Source organism: Diachasma alloeum, unplaced genomic scaffold (genome assembly GCF_001412515.2).
Source record: "Diachasma alloeum isolate Michigan unplaced genomic scaffold, Dall2.0 Dall_scaffold_00209, whole genome shotgun sequence".
In the NCBI taxonomy this organism is placed as follows: domain Eukaryota; kingdom Metazoa; phylum Arthropoda; class Insecta; order Hymenoptera; family Braconidae; genus Diachasma; species Diachasma alloeum.
In genome coordinates this window covers 1,595,368-1,611,021 of record NW_021680374.1, presented here as the reverse complement: position 1 = coordinate 1,611,021, position 15,654 = coordinate 1,595,368, and the positions used below count along the sequence as shown (strand labels likewise).

The following is a 15,654-nucleotide window of genomic DNA, read 5'->3' as shown; positions in this document are numbered from 1 at the left end:
TTCCGCGAAAATTGTCGGATGAATAATGTCGTAAAAAGACAACACCGGGCGATTATTCATCCCCCGGAATTTATTATTCAATGGCTAATTAAATGTCACGGGTATAATCGATGAGGGAAGGGGTGACATGAATATTCCAGGCAGACTTCCAGTCGGCTTGTGTGTATCGAGTTGCATAATGCATCGGGTGTTTTGGCGACCCCAATGGGTGAGAAACACAGGCTCAAAATAAACACATTCCCATCGAAAAGACGGTGACGCTTGAGGCCAAGGTGAAGGCCAATATGCGTTTAACAATGCGTGACTTCATTTCTGTATTAGGGAGTTTGGCGACTGGTGGGATTTTTTGGGAGAGGGGAGCGGTGTTTATGAAGTCGTGGAGTTGGATTTTTCAAATTTTTTGTTGGGTAATTTTCTGTGGTTTATTTTAATTCATTTTTGTTGAATCTATTTTTAATATAATGAAATGTCAATAAATTGGTAAATTTCAATTCGGTTAAAAATTATGTATTGAATTTTCGTGATTTTCAGATATTTGCATTTTGTTTATAAAATTGAAATTTGAGTTTTCATGGAATTTAGCTAAAATTGATTCATTTTTAATTGAATTCATTAGTTTTTAAATTTAATAAATGAAGGAATTTCAATAAAAAATAGTTTTTACATTGATTTAGTAAAATAATGAAATATATTCGAATGAATAAATTCGCATTGCAACAATTACCACAATTGTTGCATGAGTTTTCAAGTATTTTTACATTTTATTGTTGCAGTCAAAGCTGTGGGGCCAACGGTATCTTCTCCCGTCGCTTGGATTTCAGTGCATTCAACAGCCTGCCCAAGACCAAGCTCAACTCGTATCATATCAAGGTAAGAACTCTCGACAGTCTCTCTCCCCGAGAGAGCATTTTCCATTCAGTCCACAAAAAAAACGAGAGAAAAAAAATCTGCGCCCGAAGGAAAGGGTAAAAGGACCCATCGAAAGCATCTCCATGTATCCATCCAATTTCTGATACCGTGTGGGCATGGAGTGAAGCGTGAACGAGGGATGGAAACACTCCCTGAACATCCATGCAGACTCAGCCATGCACGGAAATCTTTTTTCCTACTCACACCACCCTTCCTCTCCACACGAATAACTTTAACGCGTCTATTTCACATTCACGTACATCACGAGTACGAATACATCAGCGGACAACGGTGGCCCACCCCTATTTCCCCCCCCCTCCCTTTTTGACGTGATCTCATTTCTCGGGGAAATTTCAAAATGCAAAGGTTGCCTTTTTGCACGTGGAATACCGATGCCTGATTTTATTCTCTTCGGGGAGACATTTGAATATGTCAATTTCGGGACTCTACCATTTTTATTTTCTTCAGCTTCAATTATTTTTTCGTCATTTGGAGAGGGCATTATTTATTTTAATCGAGGACGTTTTATCGGCGGATCCATTTCTGCGAGGCGATGCACTCAAATTTAATTAACAAACTCATTTATTCTTTCGGCGGTGCAGGATTTATTCGTTCAATCAATTCTTTTTTTACTCAGTGGTAAAATGAATCGTCTTCAGTCGCGAATAGCTCGTGGCCAAACAATGAAATTTTGATATCAGGGCTCATTTTAAAACTTGAAAAAATATCTTGAGAATGAGAAAAAATCGGGGAGTTTTAATCTGACGTTCTCGTATGCGTGTATTCTTGTGCATTCATCGGGTCACTCAATATCTCAAAAGCAGAAATTTCAAACTCGCGGAATAGCGCGAAGATTCGCGTGATGCACGGCTGTTTGGGTTTTCTGCAGTCTAGCCTACGAAAATCCAACCGCGAATGATTTACTAGGCCCGAGGTCCAACGACCCTCGGGATTTCTCGCCGACGATCATTGGCGCTGGCACAATAAAAACCCTCCGGCCTGTTTCATCTTTTTCGGTTTGAACCACTAGCTCCCAAAAAAAAACTAAAACAATAGAGATGCTCCCAGAATTTTTTTTATTCCATTATTGACATGAAATTATCTTTAGATTCGAAGCAAAACTTTGCTAATTGTGTCGTTCTTATAATGGGAAAAAATAAATGATTAAAAAATGAATTTGCGTCTTAAGACATTGAATCATAAATAGATGAGATCTATTTTATTTTATTATCATAAATAGATGAAATTTAATAATTTGCATTGAGTTAACAAAATGATAACTCGTTGAATTTCTCACGTATTGAGTTCCTTGAAGTCTAAACAATTCATTTGAATAACTTGTCCATAAAAAAAAATTGCAGGAAATATTTCTATTCTTTCCCCCGGATAAGACACATAAAACTCGTCTCCAAGTCTCTTGAGATTCTCACAGCGGTGTTAGATAGTGAGATAGAAGTGAGTGACGGTATCTAACCGAGTGAATCGAAATTGAATCGCACACACAGCGTCTCGATACAATAAATACCCCCCCACCCCCTCCACACTCGATGGAAATGGGTAGATAGCGTGACTCGTGATCGTAAGTCTGAGCTTTCGAGTCACGTCTGATGTTTTTTTTTTTACCTTACGGTTGGGGAGTGGCCTGTCGGTGCATCAGAGTGGACCAAGAGTTGAATCACTGCGTGGGTTTGCCAATGGCCAACTACGCCCATGAATAACTTCTCCACCAAGTTCATTCTCTTCGAATTCCTATTACAAAGACCGGAAGTCCGGCTTTTCCTCTCCAATTAATCAGAAATATTACACCGGAGTAACTCAATACCCTCGGAGGCATCTTCAAGGGTAACTCCAGGCACATTGATTAAATTCTGGCTTCAAGACGACGGGTGAACCGGAAGTTTGCAGTTTACGGGCTGCCAATATGTCCAATATTTGGAAATTGAAATACTTGGGGGGTAGTAGAGGACATATAGCTCTCCAGATAAATGGTTCATTTGAATTAAATGAATTATTTATTCATTTCTTTTTGTATAACGAAGCACTGATTTTTTTTGTGCTTTAATTCAAAAAATTTCGAGCTTATGAAGAATGGAAAAACCCAACGACAAAATTCACAGACCCATAAATTTTCTGGTATCAGCACTAGAATTTTTCTTGTGTTTTATTCCAAAAAATAACGAATTGATATGAAAATTTCCCCTTTGCATCCTGAATTTTCAATTAATTGAAAAACTTCATTAATAGAGGCCGCCCGATATGGGCGATGCGAAAGGGAAGTCTGAAAAATCATCTCTGAGTTTAAATTTAAAAAAAAGTCGCATCGATAATTCGATTTCACTTAGCCGTTCAAGGAGCGAAGCTAAGGAGTCTCGTAATTGGAAAGCAAACTTGTCAATTTTTTTTAACGTTCAGTTATTTACTTCTTTATGTAGAAAACCCACTCGTATTTTTACCCGATTACGATAAATCGAGGCATTAAATGTCGACTGGACGTCGAACAAATCTTCTGAATTCAACCTTTCGACGGATGAAAAATAAAATAGTGAGAGATTATATGGAATTCCCGGGGAATAATGAACTCCGAGGCACAATGAACTCCAGTCAAATGCCATTAGCTCTCTTGCCTATTGCAACATGGCGTTATTCCACTGACACACAAGCGTACGGAGGGAAGATCTTCTTGTTCATTTATTTTTATTTTCATCGAGGCTTTCCCTCTTGCCACTTCCTTCTGCGACATTTCTCCGTTTTTTTTTTTTTTTCGGGAGATCTTTATTTCACCCTCGAGGATATGAGGGTCGAAAATATGTGTGCGCTACACACGCTTGGCGCCCTTGAAATTCATCCTTGAACTGGGATAAGAGTCGACGTCTCGCCCTCCCGACACCGAGACCTACCGCAACAAGATCGATACAAGGTAGGCACGTAGACGGCAGTCGTTGGTTTTTCCCCAACACTCATTTAACGATTTTTTTCCGGTCACCGTTTTTGTGGTGACTAAGCCGCGAGGTAGTATGCCTTGGCGACTATTTGCCGCGCAGTTCAGTGTGACGCCATTGTCGTTCTTAAAACTGAAATAGATTTATTAGTTATTGAGAGTTCCGGTATGGAAATATTTTTTGAGGTGAATTTTTTTTACAAGAGACAGAAAAAATGATCTGAATTTTTTTTTATGAAGTACACGAAAAATTTCTGGGTCTGTACATTCTGTCGCTGATTGCGGAAAAAATTTTTGAATCTTGGAAAGTAATTGAATTTTATGTAATTGTGGAGCGGAATGCATTTCCGCAAAAAATGCGAGAAAATGAATTGAAGTGAATTTTTCTCCGCTGACTTGAGAAAATTTACTAAACGGGAGGGTAATTAGACGAAAATGTAAAATTCAACATTGATACTGTCATAAATTATCCCACGAATGTGAATTACTGCTCAATATTGCGTAAGCATTTACATATGTGGAAGAATTTTTTTGTGAAGTTGGCAACAAATTTTATTTCGTTGCGCTGTTCCGGAATAATTCCGGAATAATTGAACTAAATTCACCAATTTCCACTAATTTTTCAGTAGAAATTTGAATTATCAGTGCCGAAATTCATTAAAATTTCACTGTAATTACGTGATAAAAATTTCCAACAAGCCCCCCAAAAAATTTAAACCCCATAAAATGCAAAAACCGTCGCTCCCAGTATTTAACCTACAAAACAGGGCAGCGATTACCGCGAGGATTACACGTCCTGTCGTAATTGATTGCCAGTGATAGAAGCTGTCTCCCCGACAAATCGCTGTAGCGGTTTGGAATTCGAGAGATACGACGATGGGAAAGGCAAGAGGACAAGAGGACCGAGCAGAGATGAGTCCAACGGGAGAGAAAAATCCCCCAAAAAAAAGCAGCCGGGAAAATCACAAAACAACGGGGAGGAAAAAGTAATAAACCGGGGGAGGATTTTGGCGTTGCTCATAATCGTGGAAGACTCGTTTTCCCGTTTCAGTGTGCGTTGGAGAGGATGAACAAAGACTAGGATTTTTTTACCAGGGGGTATTATCTGACTGAGGGAAAAAATTGCGAAAGAAATGTGAATACGTCAACTTTCCCGGGCGGAGGGACTTCCGTTCCGCAGACCAGAGATTCCAGACGAAAAAGGGGAAAAGGTCTTCTACGGGTTTCACTACCTCCCCCCGCCCCGCCCCCTCCCTCTTGTACAGCAAAACTTCGTTGCCTCGGGTCTTTCCGAAGGCTTCACTTCCCTCCAACTTCAAATCCCAAACTCCAGCATCTCGCGTCAAAGTTTAATACATTTTTTTTCCGTCGTTTTTTTCTTTCCGTTAAATTCTCGTGTTCTTCTATTACATCTGTACATATTTTTCACGCGTTTCTCTCTGTGACAGGTAGATGAAGTCCCTTAATTCCCGGGGTTATTCCACCCTCCACCGAGACGATGCCCTTTTATTCTAACGGCGACACATAAATCAACAATATTTTTCATTTCTCACTCCACCGCCGGCTGAAGCCGTTTCGTTAAACCGCGTTTTCTACCTTTTTTTTTTTCATTCAGAAAATACTTGAGATTTCACCCGCGTTCGGATAGACTAGTCTACAGAGGTTATAACCTCTCGACCCAGGAAAATGGAAATAAAATCCCGTTATGGAAATGGTCGGCGGGGCGCTGGGGAGGAGGTGGGTGAGTGTTCGGTTTTTTTCACGTGACCATATATCGAATCACTTTCGCTGGGAGACAACATATCGGGGAAATGAATTGATGAAATTAAAAATTTGAATAGTGGATGGGAAAAGTTGTTTGTCGATTAAATGAAGTTTAGAAAGTGAGAATTTTTCATTTTTTACTGTCAATTATTACTGATAACAATTTTTTTCAGTGACAAATGCACTATTTTGCAATTTTGAAAGCACAAAAGTCTAGAACTCGTTTGTTACAATAAAATGAATTGATAAAATGAAGTTTAGAAAGTAACGAGAATTTTTCAATTTCAACTGTCAATTATTACGGATAACAATTTTTTTAAATGACAAACGTACTATTTTGCAATTTTTTGAAAATACCAAATTGTAGTGGAATTTCTTCGGTGCAATAAAATGAATTGATAAAATAAAAAAAATTGGCTAGTAGACGGGAAAAATTTTTTCAATTCACTACAGTTTAGAAAGTGAAGAGAATTTTTTAATTTCAACTCTAAATAATCACTGTTAGCACTTTAGTCGAAAGGACAAATGCAAAAAAAAATTTTTAATGGAATTCGTTACTCATTCATGAATCAAGCAAAAAAATTGATTTCGCTACGAAAAAGATCAATCCGAGTCTTTCGTACATTTCATGTGTTCTCCAGCAATTTATTCTGCATTGTCGATGAGTCTAAATTGTGCGGGTGCATGGGTGGGGGGGGGGGGAATGCAGGGAGGACGAGGCCAGACACTGAGGAGAGTTAACTGTGCCGCGTGTCGTCGCCCGATAAACGAACTCTCTGACGGTACGAGGGAAAAAAGGGGGCGGGTGGCGAGGACAGAGAGAAAGAGTAACTATTTTCCCCGTCCATCCGTGAACGTGCCTGCAGACCGGACACGATGAGAGGCTTCGGATTTACGAGACTCGAGGCAACTTCAATATTTTTTTGCATTTTTTTTCATCGGTTTTTCCCGGTTTTTTTTTCCGTCCACCAACGGCCTGTCATTTTCACTTGTTTAATTGTGAATTTAATGCGAGGGGGAGGGGTGACGCGAGGCTGTTGATAAATGCATTATTGATTGGTCAGTGAAGTTTTCAGTTCAAATAACTGGGAATTAACGGGTAAAGGGTATTTATAAATTCCGGAAAGTCTTCATGACTTGAATATGGAAATTTTAAGATGAAATGAGAATTTCATGACTCGAGAAATTTTTCTTTTCACGTCAGGAGATGAGAAAATAACTTGAAATCGTAAAAGCTTCGACCCAGTGAGTCAAGAAATTGGGGGTTTGAATGCAAAAGTCATGCAGAGGAAAATCTCCGGGCATTCCTGACATATGACAGTCCCTTGTTCTCATTTGCAATGAGTTTAAATGAAAGGAATATCAAAAACCAAATTCTTCAGCTAAATATATTATCTCTGGAGGCGGAGAATTCCGTTGAATGAGACAGGCCGGGTACGAACTTCACGAAATGTTTATGACTTTAACACGAACACTTCGCAATGTAATAAGAAAATGACTAAAAATGGTAAAAGCTACGACACAATGAATCCAAGTTGCAGAAGTCCATGAGAATTGTAAATTTTAGGTCAATTATTTCATGAAAATTGTTAAAAATCAGTAGAATTCCGGTAAATATTTCAATTAAATTTTCAATTAATTGAAAATTCAGAGTAATTTAGCCCTCAATATTCATATTTTCATTGAAACTTCAAATAAGTCAAGGAATTTTCGTCTTAATGTTTGGAATTTCGTTCAATTTTCATTGAAATTTTAAATTTTATCATCTTATTTTTTAATTTTCAAATTTAATTATTTTTCCCCTAATCGACTGCATATAAAACTTCATTTGTTTTCTAAAATTCACCAACGATTTCTTATCTGAAACCTATCGAGAATTAATCGAATATTCACGCTATTTTCCCCTCTCAAGAAATTATATTCCGATATCCAGTCGTTATTCTTCTCACAACTGCTAGATAAATTTCGCCTCCCCGCACCCTTAAAACCTCCCGAATGAAGAATTGGATGGACTCCATTAAATCACTGAGTATACCCACAACATTTTCTTGACCCAAAGTACAAAGGACGTGAAAAAAAATTCACTTTCCACCCATGACAAAAGCACTGAAGAGGGTGAGAATAAAAAAAAAACCATACAGTTCACATTCGGCGAATCGTCATGGGTGGTGAATTCATCGGTGAATCGATTTATCCGTTACGCTTGAGACGTTCTATCCCGTATGAGAGTAGCGCTGGGCTGGAGGAGGGATTCAGGAAAACGAGAAGGTTTTGAGATTTATTACGCTATTATTGGACTGCGGTGCTCAACGGCTAGGTACTTGTGTAGCCCGGGTTTTACATGAATGAGGGTAGCCGCACCCTCCTCCCCCCTCCCCACGCCGACGGGTGGTCCTACGTCACCCGTAGTTGCTCCATGTTCGCAAAAATTCGGTGGAAAAAGACGAGGGGGGAAAATGAAATAGAAAGACTACTCGTGTTTTCAAACGTTTTTACTAGCGTGAGAAAATATATTTTAAAATCCATCACGAATGAGAGATTTATCGACTCGTGCGCATGAAAATTCAGTTTATTCAGGAGTGGGAGAGCAGTAAAAAATGATTTACGGATTTTTTTCGCCTTCTTTGGGCGCAGTATATTACAAATTTATTGAGAATTTAGTGAGCGCAAAGGCCGCATTAAAATGAAGGGCGGGAGGGGAGATGGGGCCGGCCCTCTTTGTTCCCCCAGACATGTCATTTTCCGAGGGTGTGAGGGGGTGGTAGCTAAACAGTTGAGAGTGCCTGACAAATTTTCGCACGAGTCTTGCGCGCTCTCCAGAGATAACAGGAGAGCATCAACCGGTGGAGGTTGCTTCTCCTTTTTCAACTGTACTCCCACCTTTGCCCCCCTCCCCTGGGGGCTTCTCAACGGTTCATTGTCTCGGCGGAATGGAGAATAGAGTTCTATTAGAGGTGCAGGAGGAGCAAGGAGCTTGAGAGGAAAACTGCTTCGCTCAGACTCATTCAGGGGTTTCTACGGTTAGAGGGTGGGAGTGAGAATGAAAATGAGGAAATGGAGATTTTTTGGGGAATTGGGTGAGATGACGTGAAGTAGTTTCAGGCGATGCTTTCCATGAATTTGGACATGGCGAAGAGGGACTGAATATCACGAAAATAATTTCTTGAGCGGAGGAAATGGCATGAATGTGAAAAATGATTTCTTGAGCTGAAAAATTCGCAACTGATGGTGACGTGTTCATGATTAGAATATGAATTTGCGGGGGCTTCTCAACGGTTCATTGTCTTGGCGGGATGGAGAATAGAGTTCTATTAGAGGTGCAGGAGGAACAAGAACTACTTCGCTCAGACTCATTCAGGGGTTTTTACATTTAAAGAGTGGGAGTGAGAGTGAAAATGCAGAAATGGGGATTTTTCGGGGAATTGGGTGAGATGACGTGAAGTAGTTTCAGGCGATGCTCTCTATGAAGTTGGAAGTAGCCAAAAGCGAACTAAATGCCACGAAAATAATTTCTTGAGCTGCAAAAATCACATGAAATCCTTAATTTCTTGAGCAAAAAAATTCTCACTTGCTCGTGATGTAATCATGTACAAATCATGAGCCCATCACAAAATTCGTAAATATAAAGAAATAATTCAATAGCCTCAAGAAATTAATTTTGCAATATTCCATCATTTTCCCACTCAGTCCACTACATTGAAAAATTGTCCATCTTAATTCCCTCGAATCCACTTTCCCATCCTTACCTCCTGTTTACAGAACCTTTTATCGTCCACGTCCAATGCTCTAGACGCATCTGTTAAAACAAGAAAGAAAGGAGGATCCTTTTATCGGATTTACAAAGTCCCTTTACATTTTTCTCAGCGCTTGCTCTTTCGTCTCGCTGAAAATCTGCTTTAGCTTTCAACTCAGCCCCCCCCCCCTCCTCCCTCGTCCTCCTACTTCATCTCTTTATCTACCACTCTTGAGCCGAGAAATTTCACGCTCGAGGTTTTCTTCTTTTGACACCTCTCGATCATTGAGAAGGATGCGTTCACCGAGGCTTTTCAGCAAACGACACATTTCACACGAGTGCCATTAAATAAATACCATCAACTCTACCTAGCACTTGGATGTTGTGAGGATCGTTTCTCTCGAGATGGAGTGCTTCTTCAAACCGCTGTCATTCTCACTCTTTTCGCTGTTGTTTTCGCCTTTCACGTCGGTCTTGTCGAGACAACGATTAATCGATGGACCTTGTCTTGTCACAAATTGCATTTTTTCTTCGGAGGTCCCTCTTCTTGTAATGATGGGAGCCGTCTAGAAGGTACGATTCTACGTCTTTGAGCTCAGAAAAAAATGTTCACCACTTTTTCAAGGGAAAAAACCAACTTTTCAATTAGAACTTTTTTTATTTGTTTCAACAAGAGAGAGAAATTAATGGTTTATAATAGGAAATTGTCTTTGAACTCATAAAAAAAAATCCCAATATCTTTTTCACCCAGAGCCAACTTTTTTCAATAAAACTTCTTTATTAATTTCAAGAAAATAAAATTCATTCGTTACAAGAAAAATAGTTCTCCAATAAAATAATTACTTATTCCAGTTGAAAAATTAAAATATCCTTTAAAATGGGAAAAACATATTGCCTTCGAGATAAATAAACCCCAAATTTAATAACTTCAATATTTCGATGAGATAGTTTAGTTATTCCACCGCCCGGGGCCGCTGAATGTCAAGGGCAAGGGCGCGAGGCCATTGGTGTGTACACAAGAGTCGCCCGGGGGGTGGGGGGCGACTCCATAAACTCTATCCAGCCTCAATGATCGATATCCCAAACTGCGTTCAATCCAAACGTTACCCATTGAATCCTATGAAGTCGTTCATTCATCAAGTTCAATCATTCCACCTTTTTCTACCACCATCAGCCATTTTTCCTCAGTTTTCTTCATCCCTCGAGAGGCATATGGAGGGGGGAGGGGGAGAAGAATCATAAATGAAAAGCGTTTCAGAGAGCTCCAGGTATTGACGTCAAAATGAAAGAAGCCTTCAAGGGCTGTACTGAACAACTCTGGGAGGTTTTTTGGGCGGAATATGTTGGGGAGCATCGGATGGGGATGCAACCGCTGCTGCAGGCAGATTGCATCCCTCCAGAATCTCCCCTTTTAGTGATAACACGCGGAATATACGCAGTAGACGAGAATTAAAGCGATCGTTGAGAATCTTTTAGATAAAAAATTCGTTCTCTTTTATTAAAACTTATGGGAATGGCTTTACTCTTTCTTTTTCTATTTGTTTATGAATATTCAGTACCCAAAATTATTATTATTATTCATCACTGAGAATGTTTTTAATTCTTAGTAGCAATTAATTTTCTAATTTTTAAAGAATTCTTGATTAAAAAAGAAAAAGAAAGTTCTCTTTTATAAAATGGGAAATGACTTTATTCGTTCTTTTTTCATTCGTCAGGACAAGATAACTATTATTATTATTATTATTATTATTAATGACTGAGTATAATTATAATTTTTAGCAATAATTAATTTTAAAATTGTTGAAGGATTTCCAATTCGAAAATAATTTAACTAGTGAAATTTCTACTGGAGTTTTAGGAACTCTTCTACCTTTTTGTGCACACGATGACATTTTTACATTATCCACACACTAACATTCTCCTGAAACTCCAAAAAAAAAAAAACACGTAAAACCACTAGAAAAGGAAAAGTCCACCCCCCGTACACGAAATGGGTGGAGACCACGTAGAGGCTCCAGGTAACAACCCAAGAATTGTTCAATCTTGTTGAAGAAAGTTTAACCTTCTACGAGATGAGACTGCCTCATACATCACACTGAGCCATCACCCTTGTCTCCTTCCCATCCAATCTCAATTTTCCATCGACGAGCCCCACACCCGTCAATCCGTTTCCACGTGAGATCGGCCACTGTCATGCTCATCAGACCCAGCTAGTTTTCGTCTTCAACGTGTCGCCAGGAAGATGAGACACATTTAATAGTGTTCTAGCACCTCTCGTTAAACCCTCGAGTCGTCAAAAGTCAGATGATCATTTCATCCCTCAAGTCATTAAAAATCTAAATTTAAATAATTTCTTGATGAAAAAAATTGTAGGAAATATCGAAGGGGTTTGATCACTTCATTGATTAATTTTTCTTATTCATCGTTAGTTTCTATAATGCATCTTCATGAGTGGAATGAAATGTAATGCATTGAATGAACTAACGAAATCTTTTCACAAATAAAAAAATGGACTATCAACGCTATCAGGTCATCGAAAATCAGTATTTCTGCTCATTTTTATCCTCAACGTGTCTCCGGGAAAATGAGACCCCTTTAGTAGAGTCTAAACACCTCTCGTTAACCCTCGAGTCCTCAAAAATCTAAATTTCAATCGTTCCTTCATGAAAAAAATTGCGGAAAATATCGAAAGGGGTTTAATCACTTCATTGATTAATTTTTTGTATTCATCATTAATTTCTCTAATGCATTTTAATGAGTGGAATTAAATGTAATGCATTTAATGAACTGAAGAAACATTTCCACAAATAGAAAAATGGACTATCAACGCTATCGCGCCGTCAAAAAAATCAGCATTTCATTTAGGCTCGAAGCTCTCGGCTTTAAGTCGCAAGGTACGCGAGGGGTCTAGGTGCTCCAACGATAGTCAGGCCAGCGGGAGGAGGGTTGAAAGGGGTTGAAACCAGAGGGACAGGGGGCAATGGTTGAGGGAATCAATGGCGCAGCTGACGTTAACTCCATGGCGCATGTGCGCAGACAATTCTATCGACCGTCGGCTGCAGTACAGACACAGCCTACCCCTTCCTTCCTGCAGACAACTACGTGGCTGGATGTACCCCCTCACTCCCTCTCTTCCGCCCCTCTTTTTATACAGAGGCCAGACCGCGTCGCAGCAGACCCATGGCAAACCCAGACGAGGTTGAGGGTGTTGCCCGACACTGCAACCAACGCTCGGCCTTGACTCTTCGGTTTTTACTTTCCGTTACAAGCTCAAGGACTCTTTGTCCTATTGATGGCTGAGATTAAATTATGTTTCTAGGAATTTACACGGTGGCGTTAGGGGGAGTGGAAGATGATTTTTCCTTCCGAATGGAAGAATTGGGTTCGTCAAATCCGAAATTTGCTAATTTATTAGCACAAATATATTGAATATGCTGGGAGGAGAGCTATTTTCTACTTATTTATTTTTCCGGGAGAATATAATATTCTCGAAACAATAGGGAAACTTTAATTTTACACTGTTAGAATTTTTTTGAAATTCTATGGAAAACATTTCATGGAAATTTGACAACTCGATTGAATTTTCAATGAAACATGAATAGTCAGAAACAAAATGATTTCGAGATCATTCGAACAGAAAATCAATGGAATATTGGATTTTTCAATGACAATATTTCCTTAAATTTCAGTGGAAATTAAACGCGATGAATATTTCCAGGATTTGGCACAGAAAAATCCTACGAAAATTTTTAACAGTGTAACGTTGGGCCAATGTTAAATTCAATTTAAAATACATGGTCATAGAAATTCCACTCGGAAGCAAATTGCCAATTTATTAGCGAAAATATATTGACATCAATAATTCCAAAAAATATATATATATAAATAGTCTATGCTGTGACGAAGGCAATTTTCCACTTATTTATTTTTCCGGAAGAATATAATATTCTCGAACCCACAGGAAAGCTTTGAAATACGACAATAGGGTCATTTTATTCTATTTAAACATCTGGAATTTATTCTCCGGAATTCTTACCCCCAAACAATTTCTCCTCAAGAGATGGAATATTCGATTTTTTGATTCATCTCAAATCAGTTTTTTTGGCTTTTATGAATCCGTAAAAATGTGATGTAATGTGACCTCATCGAACTTAACGACTCTCAGAATTTCCGCAGGGTCATCGTCGGGGAATAACGACGCACGTGGTTGGACTGCTGTATGAAAGGTCTATGTGACGAGACTCGATTTTGGATTCCCCTCGTACACCAGTGGTCAGGGGCTCTCGAGCGACTTACAGGGGTTGCACTAACGACTAGTTCAAGTTCGTCTCACTCGGTATTCTGGCCCTCTCTCCTCCTGCGGGGACGTGTCACACTCACACCCCGATGTCATAATCGTAGCTCGAGTGCCGGTGGATTTCTCGCTTCCTGTCCGGCAATTTGAGGCCTTTTGTCGAGTTGAAAATCACCCTGTGGACAATTCCATTCTGATCACCGTGATTTTTAGTTGTCCGGGGGAGATGATGAATTATTCACTCGTTCAGGTTATTTCCACGTTCTTCTTTGCAAAAGAGCATCGATTTTTCGTTAATTTTTTTTCCAAATAATTTTGAAATCATCAATTTTTTAAAAAGAAAATTAAGGAATAAAATATTCTCCATCTTTCTCGAAGTTGACGAACCTATTGCATGCCAAGACGTGAGATGAATTATTCATATTTTCTGGTTATTTTCGCCTCCTATTCTCCGCATCAGAGCCCTGATTTTCCCTCAATTTTTTACCCAAAAAAAAATTTGAGATAAATTTTTCAAAAAGAAAATTACGGGATAAAATATTCTCGATTTTTCTCGGGGTTGACGAACCCCTCTCACCCCCCGGAAGCCATTGTATTTGTATCACAAGACGTCTCGATTCTTCCTCTCCCGCGACCCCCGTCACAAACCCACAAACAGACGGGAAAAGTTTGACAGCCCGTGAACTCAGGAATCGACGTGGAAGGGACTCCCTCCTTTTTTCAGAGAGAAAAAAAAAGTGTCTCGACATTTTATCGGAATACATTTGCCCGGAGGTTTATCAGGCACCTCCGCGCCGAAGCAGTGCACAGTCCCAGTCCTGAGACTCATTACAAAAGCCAACAGATAGGGCGTATCCATTCTCGTAAAGCGGATCGTTTGTAGCCATTACCCCCTTCCCGCCGTCTCGTCCTCCCTCACCATGAGAATATCCCGACTTTCGTTTTATGATGCCCCTTACACTTTTCACTTTTATCTTCATTCCTATTGCATGCAGTTCATCTTTTTTTTATGCTCGGCTTTTTCTAGAGGAAAGTGTTGGGAGAGGGAAGAGGGGCTCTAATCTTCGATTTTTCGGCGGATCTGGCGTTGTCTGGGCGCTGTTTTCGTCGACATTCTGGGCACGTTCGGTGTGCGGGGCTAATTTTCCGAGACTCATTGGGTAACGAAGCTCAAGAGGAGCTCGAGCTCCCCAATTTCTTACTATTTCCTTCATTTTTTATTCGTGAGCAATAACAGATTGTTGTGATTTATCACGTTTTTTATTCCTTTTTGTTCAATGCAGAATGGAGTTTAGGGGATTTTCCGGGATGCAAAAGTAATTGCTAATGACTTGGGACGATAGGGAGAAAATTATTCCGGAAATTCAGAGTAAAAAATCTTGAAATTTTTAATAATCAACCGTTCACACGAAATTTTCATGTATTTTGTTGTTGAAAAATCAGTTGAACTCTGAGGTATTCAATGGAAATGCCATTTTCAGGTCCACATGATGATGAAAATTTTTAAATAGTTTGGAAATTCAAACAACAATTTCCCTGAATTTTCTAGCCACTGAAAATTCAGTTGAATGTGATGTTCAATTTCCGGAATGAATTTGAAAATTGTAGATCTCATTGAAATATCAGTGATTATCCTGAATTTCATCTCAATTTGATCTTAAATTAAATTCAAAACATTGAGAATTCAAGTGCAACTGTTCCTTAATTCACAAAAAAATTCTAACACTGAGTGTTCATGCTTTGAACACGAAAACTTCACGAGAAAGTAAAAATTTCTTAACTCAAGAAATCATAAGAAATGAATTTTCTTTGCCCAACTCATCCTGACCATAATAAAAATAACAGTCTCTTGCTCTCAATTGCAGTGAGTATAACAAAAAAAGAATGACCCATCCCTTATTTCAAACTTTTCTCATCATAAAAACCAAAATTTAATTTTTCATTACGTATCGAATACCTGCGCTACTTCCCCAGCTCAAGAAATTATTTTCGCGATATCCAGTCGTTTATTTCCCT

At 39.1% G+C, this 15,654-nt stretch overlaps 1 protein-coding gene across 1 annotated transcript in view; it reads left to right on the top strand.

Moving 5' to 3' along the window:
- Window positions 1-15,654, top strand: part of LOC107036405 (headcase protein) — a 108,869-nt gene that overhangs the window by 19,111 nt on the left and 74,104 nt on the right. The window contains exon 2 of the mRNA XM_015254348.1: window positions 774-870. Coding sequence (XP_015109834.1) covers window positions 774-870 — 97 coding nt within the window. The remainder of the gene's footprint in view (window positions 1-773; window positions 871-15,654) is intronic.